The sequence below is a fragment of the Phacochoerus africanus genome, chromosome 9, assembly GCF_016906955.1.
Source record: "Phacochoerus africanus isolate WHEZ1 chromosome 9, ROS_Pafr_v1, whole genome shotgun sequence".
NCBI lineage: Eukaryota > Metazoa > Chordata > Mammalia > Artiodactyla > Suidae > Phacochoerus > Phacochoerus africanus.
This window is the reverse complement of record NC_062552.1, coordinates 103,343,786-103,355,724: the sequence shown is the minus strand read 5'-3', so window position 1 is coordinate 103,355,724 and position 11,939 is coordinate 103,343,786. Positions and strand designations below refer to the sequence as shown.

Genomic DNA, 11,939 nt, shown 5'->3' with positions numbered 1-11,939 from the left:
GTCCCAGGAAGGAGGTATTAGGCGCACATCTCACCACATACAAGTCGACCTAAACTTAAAGTTATCTGCAGTCAAAAAATTGATTCTGTTCATAAATTGATGCATTTCAGAACATTTTTGACTTGCTTAATTAAAAATATAGTTATATTTAGTAGTCATATAAAAACAGAAATTGCATTCATGATAAAAAAAAATGAAATACCTAAGAATAGACATCCTAAGAGATATGTACAATCTATATAAAGAAAACTTCAGGAGTTCCTGTCGTGGCTCAGCAGTTAACAAACCCGACTAGCATCCATGAGGATGCAGGTTTGATCCCTGGGCTCACTCAGTGGGTTAAGGATCCGGCTTTGCCGTGAGATGTGGTGTAGGTCGAAGATGCGGCCCGGATCCTGTGTTGCTGTGGCTGTGGCGTAGGCCGGTGGCTACAGCTCCGATTGGACGCCTAGCCTGGGAAATTCAATATGCTGCAGGTGCAGCCCTAAAAAGCCAAAAAGACAAAAAAATAAATAAATAAGAAAACTTCAAATTTTTATTAGAAGAGATGAAAGACATTTTTCTTTTTTACAGCCGCACCTGAGACATATGGAAGATCCCAGGCTAGAGGTTGAATCGGAGCTGCAGCTAAGGCCTATGCCACAGCCACAACAACATGGGATTCAAGACACATCTGTGAGCCCTGCTGCAACTTGCAGCAATGCTGGATCCTCAATTCACTGAGTAAGGCCAGGGATCAAACCCAAATCCTCAGAGAGACAACACTGGGTCCTTAATCTACTGAGCCACAATGGGAACTCCTGAAAGACAACTTTAATAAGTGAAAACCTAAACAGTGTTCCTGAGACATAAAGCTGTAAAGATCTCAAAATTAACATATGTTCTGGGTGTTCCCATCATAGCTCAGTGGTTAACAAATCTGACTAGGAACCATCAGGTTTCGGGTTTGATTCCTGGCCCCACTCAGTGGGTTAAGGATCTGGCGTTGCCATGAGGCACAGCTCAGATCCTGAGTTGCTGTGGCTCTGGCGTAGGTCGGTGACTACAGCTCCAATTAGACCACATGCAGTGGGTGCGGCACTAGAAAAGACAAAAAAAGAAAAAATTAACGTATGGTCAACTCAATGACAATATTCCTACAAACTGTTTAAAAAGAACTCAAAAAAATCTAAATTTTATTTAAAAAATGAATAGAGGGAATATCATACTTTTTCACTTATTTTTATTAATTTTACATTTTGACTTTGCTTTTATACCTTTATTGAAATATATTCCGCGTTCCATAAAATTCACCTTTCCAAGTGTACAGATCAGTGGTTTTTAGTACATTCATAGAGTTGTGTCAACATCAACACTCCAAAAAAACCCCTGATACCCATTAGCAGTCCCTCACCTCCACCCTCATCTCCACCCAACCCAGCCCCAGGTAACTATTCATCTACTTTCTGTTTCTATTCATTTGTCTATCCTGGAAATTTTATATAGAATTATACAATATCTGGCCTTTTGTGACTCATTTCTTTCACTTAGCATAATATTTTTAAGGTTTCTGTAGTAAAGGATTTAACCTTGCCTAAACAGAATTCTGGCCTTTGTCCTCAGCTTTGGGGAGGTAAGGTCTAAGCTCTTGAAATGTCATGCCTAATAAGAATGTCTTTGTTTCCCTGGTAGCCGAGTCACCAGATAGTCTAATAATATGATTTAGGGGGGAAGCTGGCCACATCAAATAGTCTTAGAGTGGGGGCTGACCAAAAAGACCAACAATTCGATTTAACATGGGGGCTTTAGGTCACAGTTTCAGAAACATCTGGAGGGGCTGAAGACTGAGTTCATCCACACAGGTAATCAATCACACCTATGTGATGGAAGCCCAATAAAACCTCTGGATACCAAGGCTCAAATGAGCCTCCCTGCTTCCTGTAACACAGCGATGCCAGGAGAGAAATGCTGTTGGGCTACACAGAGAGAGGACAACTGAATGCTCCATGCCTGGAATCCTTCCTTTGGCTAATTTTAATCTAGATCCTTTTCCTGTAATAAACCATAAAATGTGTTTAACACCTTTCAGTAAGTTCCGTGTATCCTTCTAATGAATTATGAAAAGTGAGAGTAGCTTTTGGAATCCCCAAATTTTCAGTTAGAAGTGATGGTAATTACTTTTCTTTTTTTATGGCTGCACCCACAGCATATGGAAGTTCCCAGGCTAGGGGTCAAATGGCAGCTGCAGCTGCTGGCCTGTGCCACAGCCACAGCAGCTTGGGATCCAAGTCACGCCTGTGACCTATACCACAGCTCATGGCAACACCAGATCCTTAACCCACTATGCGAAGCCAAGGATCAAACCTGCATCTTCATGGATAGTAGTCAGGTTCTTTTCTGCTGAACCACTATGGGAACTCCCCAATCCTTTCATTAAAAAAAAATTTAGGAGTTCCCGTCATGGCGCAGTGGTTAACGAATCCGACTAGGAACCATGAGGTTGCGGGTTCGGTCCCTGCCCTTGCTCAGTGGGTTAACGATCCGGCGTTGCCGTGAGCTGTGGTGTAGGTTGCAGACGCGGCTCGGATCCTGCGTTGCTGTGGCTCTGGCGTAGGCTGGCGGCCACAGCTCCGATTCGACCCCTACCCTGGGAACCTCCATATGCCGCGGGAGCGGCCCAAAGAAATAGCAAGAGACAAAAAAAAAAAAATTAAAGATTGTGAAGGTTGGAGTTCCATCATGGCTCAGTGGTTAACCAATCCGACTAGGAACCATGAGGTTGTGGGTTCAATCCCTGGCCTGACTCAGTGGGTTAAGGATCTGGTTTTGCCCTGAGCTGTGGTATAGGTCACAGACATGGCTCGGATTCTGAGTTGCTGTGGCTTTGGCATAGGCCCGAGGCTACAGCTCCGATTAGACCCCTAGCCTGGGAACCTCCGTATGCTGCAGGTGTGGTCCTAGAAAAGACAAAAAAAAAAAAATATATATATATATATATATATATTGTGAAGGCATATGAAAGGCTTCACAAGGAAGAATAGTGAGGTAGGGCAGTGCTACTCTTCACCAGGGAATAAATATAAATAAATAAAGCAGCAATAACTAAAGCCTAATGACATCAGAGCATAAAATACTGGCATTGCAATAAATAAAAACATGAATCATAAAGGAGAGTAGAATGTTAGTTGGAAGGTACCCTACAAATAAAATTGAGTTTAATTGCCTCCTTTATGAATGCAAAACCTGAAGCTCAAGAAGCTTAATAAATATTATTAAAGCCAATTAAATTAAGTCCAAAAAATAATAATTGTTTTTTGAGTGCTTACTCTATCTTGGCCACTGTTCTAAGCACTTTACATGATTAACTCTTTTAATTATCCCAACAGCTTTATGAGAATAGGTTATACTTACTTTCCCCATTTTTTTGGTCAGCAAGAAACTTAGGGAGAAGTTAAGTGACTTGCTTCACAAGGTATGTCCCTTGTGGATACATAGTGACAGCTAGTGAGCAACCAAATCAGGCCCTATATTCTCTGAGGATGAATCCCTCCCTCTATCTGGGATATCAAGAGTGGAGTGAGATGATTGTTCCTCGTAACTTGGAGCATCACCAGTTCTGGCCTGCACCGGGCCTCTATTACAAACAGGCAGCTGCTAATTACCCATGATAATGAGGGAAGGATGCTGCAAGGAAGATCCAGCACAGCTGAACACAAGCCCCGTCCCCACAAACCTTAATAAAATACTTGGCCTTGGGGTATAATATCATATTATTTTTGCAGTAGATTTGCCTTCTTAATTATGTTTTGCTAAGATTGCTATTAAAATCAGTTGCTATTCTACACCCCACGGACAAGGGACCACAAATGGTAGAAGTGCTGCACATGAATATGCCTCTGTGAAAAATGAGAGCAGGGAGTTCCCATTGTGGCGCAGTGGAAATGAATCTGACTAGTATCGGTGAGGATGCGGGTTTGATCCCAGGCCTTGCTCAGTGGGTTGGGGATCCGCATTGCCATGGGCTGTGGTGTAGGTTGCAGATGCAGCTCGGATCCAGCGTTGCTGTGGCTGTGGTGTAGGTCAGCAGCTACAGCTCCGATTTGACCCCTTTCCTGGGAACTTCCATATGCCATGGGGGCAGCCTTAAAAAAGCAAAAAAGAAAAAATGAGTTTGGACTATAAAAGCTCTTCCCCATTCTTTCGTTCAATCCTACATCCCAGGCCTTGGTCTATATCTTACTGATTTCCCATGTTAATCATTTTAACCTTTTCTCTAGTGACCTCCTTAGTCTCTCATCACCATAGAAACCCATTCTGCCTTAAGAATAGTCTTTCTTGCGAGTTTCTTTGACCCAGGCCCTCTACAGCTAAGTCCTCCTTCAGCTCCAAATCACATGCTGAATTAAGTCAAAGCTCCTTGATCTTGGTTTTGGGACTTTCTCTAATTTGTTCCTCTTTTATTCTCTTTTTAGAAATAATACAATCCTGGAGGTTAAAGCAGATCACTGTCAACCAAAATATTAAACTGTAGTAACTAATATATTTACATAATACTTTAGATCTGAGTAAAACTTATTCACCTACATTACCTCAGTTTAGTCTCATAATCACCCTGTGATATGTACATAAGGGCGGTAACATGATCAGCATTTTAAGTTTGATGAAATTGGAGATCAAACAAGTTTAATGTCTTGACCATGATAACACAGCTTACTGGTGAAGCAATAGGTTGAATTTATATCTTCAGACTATCAGATCATGCTTGTTACACTAAACAATATGATCAGTAATCCCACATTTACCAAAATGCTATTTTTCTTTTGGCTTACATCTTGTAGCAGGCAGAATTCCAAGATCGCTCCCATGGTCTCCTCCCATCCCACCTCCAACCTCCGTGTACGGCCACACAATAACCCTGGGGCTTTGAGTATGATGAGAAATCAGTCCTCTAATTGTGATGTTATATGGCACAGTTGACTTTATTTATTTGTCTTTTTAGGGACGCACCAGTAGCATATGGAAGTTCCCGGGCTAGGGGTCAAATTGGAGCTGTAGCCACCAGCCTACACCACAGCCACAGCAATGCCAGATCCTTTAGCTCACAGAGAAATGCCAGGGATCAAATCCCCATCCTCATGGATACTAGTAAGATTCTCAACCACTGAGCCACAAGGGAACTCCACAGCTGACTTTAAAATAAGAAGATTATCTAGGGGTTCCCACTGTGGCACAAGGAGGGGCAGCGTCTTGGGAGCACTGGGACACAGGTTCAATCCCCGGCCGACACAGTGGGTGAAAGATCCACGGTTGCAGTAGCTGTGGCTTAGGTCTCAACTGTGACTTGGATCTGATCCCTGACCCTGGAAATTCCATGTACTATGCAGGGCCAAAAATGAAATTAATCAGTTAATTATGAATAAGGAGATTATCTGAGTAGGTCTGATCTAATCAATGAGCCCTTTAAAAGCAGAGTATTTTCTCAGGCCGATAGCAGAGGAGAAAGTCAGAGAGATATGCTCCAGCTGGCCTGGAAGAAAGCAAACAGCCACGATGTGAACGAACCTCAAGAGTCACATGGAAGGGCCTGAGTGTGGCTTGTAGAGGGTGAGGGTGGCCCTCACGAATAGCACGCGACCAAACAGGGACCTCAGTCCTACACCTGCAACAATAGGCATGAGCTTGAACATGGATTTTTCTGCAGAGCCACAGCCTGATGAGAATTCAGGCTGGCCAGCTCAAATTGTGATTTCAGATTTATGATACCCTGAGTGAAGAACCCATCCATGCCAGCCTTCTGACCCACAGAAATGTGAGCTCATAAATGGGTGTTATTTTAAGCCACGAAGTGTGTGGTCATTTGTTATACAGCAATAGAAAACAAACACATCTTCTATTCCCTTACTTTTCTTAAAAATACACATTTTATGAAACCGCCATGGCTCTAGGATCCCAAGACATGCTCTGTACCACAGCAATTGTAGAGTAAACGTTGCTGATGCTGAATGAGGCTAAGGAGTCCCTTCTAACAGTACGGTAGTAAGAATTAAACCAGGCATTTTTTTAATTTTATTTTTTTAATTGCCATACAGTAAAACTGACCTTTTTGGTAAACAGGCCTATGAATTTTAGCACATGCATAGTTGCGTATAATCACCATCACAAACAGGATGCAGAACAATTCCATCACCCCCAAAATCTCCTTTTTGGCCTCAGTCTTTCACTTACCTCTAATCCCTGGCAACCACTGATGTGTCCTCCATCACTAGAGTTTTATCTTTTCAAGAATGTCCTAAATAAAATCACATAATACGTAATCCTTTTGAGACTGGCTTCTTTCACTCATTATGATGCCTTTGAGATTCATCTAAGCTGTTTCATGTATCAGAAGTTCCTGGAATGGCATATTTTCAAACCTCTTCATCTGGAAGTATAAAAACTAGAGCAAAGTACCAAGAATCAAAGGATGTCGACAGTAGAGGGGACCTTTGATGTTACCTGGGCCCACTCTGTCCTTTTACAGATGAGGAATCTGAAATCCAGTGAGGGTTGAGAACTCACCCAAAATTGTGTGGGCACAGGTGAATGGCGAGAGAGGTTCAATCTCCCTTGCAGTCACACAACTGTCAAAATCTGTGGAGTTCCCCTCGTGGATCAGTGGAAACGAATCCAACTAGCATCCATGAGAACGGAAGTTCGATCCCTGGCCTTGCTCAGTGGGTTGAGGATCTAGTGTTGCTGTGAGCTGTGGTGTAGGTTGCAGATGTGGCTCGGATCTGGCATTGCTATGGCTGTGGTATAGGGCATTGGCTATAGCTCCATTTCAACCCCTAGCCTTAGAACCTCCATATGCCATAGTGCAGCCCTAAAAAGACAATAGTAAAAAAAAAAAAAAGATCTGTAAAGTGTGATGTATATTAAGACTGCAGGAAGAATAAGTATTATGGGAGCACAAAAAAAATAAACATTGTATAAATTTTTTTTCATTGCAAATGATAATCAACTCAAATTAGTTTAAAGCCACAAAGTAGTTTATTGGCTCATTTGGTTAAAAAAATTCAAGGTGATGTGGTCTTTCAGGCACTGCTGGAGCCAGGATCTGTCATGACGTTTTCAGAGTTCTCAACCTCTACCAATCTCCAATTTTCCTTCTCTTTACCCTCTGGTCTCTCCTTTTTACATGGTGGCTTCATTCTTGCCTGTCGGAGGCCCTTGCTATTTGTCAGGAAAGATAGATACCAGTAACTCATACCTACAACCTTATGGCTTTGGATCCAAAAGAAAGACAGATGCTTTTTCTCCTGATTCCACTGATCAAAACTCTAGCAATTCTCTCTCAATCTTCTTTACTGGTTTCTCCCATCTCCACAAGCTCTAAACTCCACAAGTATGTCCTTGGACCACATCTCTTCTGTACCTACACTTATTCCCTTAGTAAATTCATCTGGTAACATGAATGTAAATACCATCTGCCTCCAAAGGTCTCCAACCTAGACATTTTTCCCACATTTCAAACTTGTATATAAACTGCCCACTTGGCTCTCTATCAAGACATTTCAAATGTACCATGTTCAGAACCAAATTCCTGATCTCCACAAACACAACCCTCTTGTAGTTTTCCCATCTTAGTAAATGGCGATTCTATCCTAGTTGGAGTCATCTTTGATCACTCTCATTCACACCTCATATCAATTCCATCATCAAAATTTGTTGATTAGGGGAGTTCCTGTCGTGGCGAAGTGGTTAACGAATCCGACTAGGAACCAAGAGGTTTCAGGTTCGGTCCCTGGCCTTGCTCAGTGGGTTAAGGATCTGGCGTTGCTGTGAGCTGTGGTGTAGGTTGCAGATGCAGCTCGGATCCCGCGTTGCCGTGGCTCTGGCGTAGGCCAGCGGCTACAGCTTGGATTCAACCCCTAGCCTGGGAACCTCCATACGCCGCAGGAGCGGCCTTAGAAAAGACAAAAGACCAAAAAAAAAATTTTTTGTTGATTAGACCTTCAAAATAGGTTGGTATTCCAATCTCTACTCACCATATCCACTAACTCCTTGCCTGAGCTATAAGGATCTCTCCCCAGATATCTCCAAAGATATTCACTGCTCTCCGGTATCCATCCTTGCTTCTTGGAGTCCATTTTCAACACAGTCACAGTGATCTTCTTAAAACATAAGTCAGGAGTTCCCATCGTGGCGCAGTGGTTAACGAATCCGACTAGGAACCATGAGGTTGCGGGTTCGGTCTCTGCCCTTGCTCAGTGGGTTCACGATCTGGCGTTGCCGTGAGCTGTGGTGTAGGTTGCAGACGCGGCTCGGATCCCACATTGCTGTGGCTCTGGCGTAGGCTGGTGGCTACAGCTCCGATTGGACCCCTAGCCTGGGAACCTCCATATGCCGAGGGAGCGGCCAAAGAAATAGCAAAAAGACAAAAAAAAAAAAACATAAGTCAGATCATGGTTTTTCTTTGCTCAGAATCTCCAACATAATCTCTATATACTGCAAAGGAGTAAGCTCCAAGAGATACTAACAAGAGGAAAAAATTAAAGTGGAGAAAGACATGTATGGTATCTGCTATTTGAAAGAAAGAGAAGTATAAAAATATATACGTATTTGTGTGTACTTTTTTTTTTTTTTTTTTTTGGTCTCTTTAGGGCCGTACCCACAACATATGGAAGTTCCCAGGCTAGGGGGCGAATCAAAGCTGTAGCTGCCGGCCTACACCACAGCCACAGCAATGCCGGATCTGCGCTGCATCTGCAACCTACACTGAGAGCAACACTGGATCCTTAATCCACTGAGCAAGGCCAGGGATGGAACCTGCATCCTCAAGGATAGTCATTGGATTGTTTCTGCTGTGCCAAAACGGGAACTCCCTGTGTGTACTTCTAAATGAAGGATAAACTATAAAAGATATTTTTGAGGTTATCTATAGAAAGAGAAAGAGAGGAGTTCCTGTCGTGGCGCAGTGGTTAACGAATCTGACTAGGAACCATGAGGTTGCAGGTTCCATCCCTGGCCTTGCTCAGTGGGTAAAGGATCTGGCGTTGCCATGAGCTGTGGTGTAGGTTGCAGATGAGGCTCGGATCCAGCATTGCTGTGGCTCTGGTGTAGGCCAGTGGCTACAGCTCCGATTAGACCCCTAGCCAGGGAACCTCCATATGCCACGGGATCGGCTCAAGAAGAGGCAAAAAGACAACAACAACAACAACAAACAAAAAAAACCAAAAAAAGGAAAAGAAAGGGAAAAAGCAGGTAGGAGCAGGGAAACAATCTAGACTTCTCTAAATGTACTACCCATTGGTAGTTAGCATTTGGTGACTTTTGGCTTTGAAACCATTTAAATGTTTTACCAAACTATTTTTAAAAAAATCAATTCCTAAAAATCCAAAGCAAAATGAAATATGTAAACCTGAGTATCAAGTTAGTGGTGTAGTCACACAGAGAGGAATTATTCCAAGTCATTTTAAAGCAACGCAACTTGACTATATGTGCCTAGAAAGATATACCCTGAGGACAAAAAAAAAATAATTGAAAAGGAGTTCCCGTCGTGGCGCAGTGGTTAACAAATCCAACTGGGAACCATGAGGTTGCGGGTTCGGTCCCTGCCCTTGCTCAGTGGGTTAACGAATCGGCATTGCCGTGACCTCTGGTGTAGGTTGCAGACGAGGCTCGGATCCCGCGTTGCTGTGGCTCTGGTGTAGGCCAGCAGCTACAGCTCTGATTGGACCCCTAGCCTGGGTACCTCCATATGCTGCGGGAGCGGCCCAAAGAAATAGCAGAAAGACAAAAAAAAAAAAAAGTCATTGAAAAAAATTCAGAAAATATTATCATTAGGCATATGTTTAGTTATCATATTAGAAAAGTTTATTATGAAACCATTATATATATACATATATATCATAAGATAAAGCAAATGAGTAATTATCTTAACACATTAGGTAACAATACCATCATCTTCAGAAGAGATATGCATATAAAATCAAAGTTAGGTAAAATCTGCGTAATCCTAAACTTGCATTGGAACTATTAGTATGAATGCATGATGGAGTTTCTCAAAAAGTATGTGGATATGTGAACTTTCTAGCTCTGTCCACTGAAAAGGCTTACAAACAGCAATTGCCCAGTAACAGTGAGCATTTGTAGCATCCAGGTCTTTTTCTCTAAATATCACTTTTCCACTTAAAGGAAATCTCCTTGGAAAAATGACTGATTGAAAGTCTAGGGAAGAAAAAGTACTAAACTAGCCTAGAACGTCGTGTCACACCAGAAATCAAGAGTTGGAGGTGGAGTTGGAGGTGGTGTTGCTGCCTCTGCTCATACTACGGTGTTTGGTTTGTGAATATTCAAACAACTATACACTTCTGTAGGCAACGTTTCTGTATGTGTGCTATGCTACTCTTAAAAGTTTGTTTCTATACCATGGAAAGTTTCCAACGTATAAAAAAGTAGAGAGAATTGTATAAGGAACACCATTTCCCCATTATCTATAGTGATTAAAATTCATAACTAACCTTGTTTCATTTACAGTATATTCCATCCACCTCCCTCTCCCCACTGTGAAGATTTCGTTTATCCTATCACTTCATCAAAGACTATGTTGAACCCACAAACTATGTAAAAGACAATCTAAGCCATACATACATAAAGACATACATACATAATACACCTAAGGAGTGTTCCGAAGGTAATTACTAAGGATCACAAAATACCTCCCCTGGAGAGTGTTTTGGAGGTGGAGTGTTACGTAGGGAACCGCGTGTAAAAACTTTTGAGTATGAAAGTTTTCAGAGCGCCCAAGAACTCTCTATTCTCCAGTCTCACAATTTCCCAACCATTTGATTTAACCCAACTCTTATTTAACGTTGCCCCCCCCCCCGCCCCCCCGAAGGCTTTTGTATTTGGAACCACCACAAAAGAAATGAGACAGAGTGGGGAATAAAAAAAGACTTTAAAAACATCTCAAATTTGTTAGTATTTTGCCTAGGGAATGCTGTATCATGTCATAGTGTAAGAGTGATGCATTTGCGTTTTCTTAACTGAAGCGCTTATTCTGTAACTCTGGTTAGAAAAGAACCAAATTGTAATCTTGCGCAAAGAACTACAAATCCCAGAAGGCCCTTCGGCTAGGGCGCCTGCGCATCGCGCGCTCCTTCCTCTCCCCAACCCTTCGCGGGTAAAGACCCGCCCCGCGGTACTGTCGCTCGCGCTGGAAGAAGCGGAAGAAGATGGCGCTCACCAGGTGGGTTGTTGATTGGGGTCCTCGATACGGAAGGGTCTGGGAGTACCCACCGTTTTTATTTCTCTGTTTATAGTCTCCGGGCGGTAGCCAGGCCCGGGCCACAGAGCGACTAGGCCAAGGCTAAGCCCTCCCTCCAGCCGCCGGGACGACTAGGCCTCTCCGAAGCTGGGGTCTTTCCCGAGTGGCTTCCCGGGTTGAGTTCGCCCCCTCACTAGGGCCGAAAGCCGCGGCATGGCGAATAGTTCTCTGGTCTGAGATGCCGAGGATTCGCACGTGGTTTTCGCTTAAGCATTTTGGGGTGGTGGAGATCTCTCCTTCGGGTCCGCGGCTCGGGTGGGCCGCGATGGGGGTATGGAGGGCAGTGGCTTATTTGGGCGGAGTGAGGCGGGCAGGAGGCGACGGCCGGGCCGTTTGTTTGCCGAAGTCTTTTCTTTCTCTGTCCCGAAACAAGGATTCCTTGAAAAACGGGGCCCGACACTGAACGGAGACTTCACATCAGCCACAGTAGTGGCCGCTGTCTCCTAATTCGCGCCGCTGCTCCGCACTTTAACATTGGATCTTAGGATTTCTTCCATAGATAGAACTACTTCACATTTTTGCTGTTCCTAGTTGCCTTGGCAACCGCAAGTAAAGTGGTCCCCGCCCTTAAGAAAAAGATGCTTAAGGAGAAATATTCCTAGTTGTTACGTAACTCCTACTAGTCTGCGACCTTGTCCCATCTAAGAAGAAA

The 11,939-nt window shown here is 43.3% G+C and overlaps 1 protein-coding gene across 1 annotated transcript in view; it reads left to right on the top strand.

Moving 5' to 3' along the window:
• The first annotated feature begins 11,128 nt into the window (after positions 1–11,128).
• SNW1 (SNW domain containing 1) overlaps positions 11,129–11,939 on the top strand; it is a 31,800-nt gene continuing 30,989 nt past the window's right edge. The window contains exon 1 of the mRNA XM_047795579.1: positions 11,129–11,209. Within this exon, the coding sequence (XP_047651535.1) occupies positions 11,196–11,209 (14 nt within the window). The 5' untranslated portion in view covers positions 11,129–11,195. The remainder of the gene's footprint in view (positions 11,210–11,939) is intronic.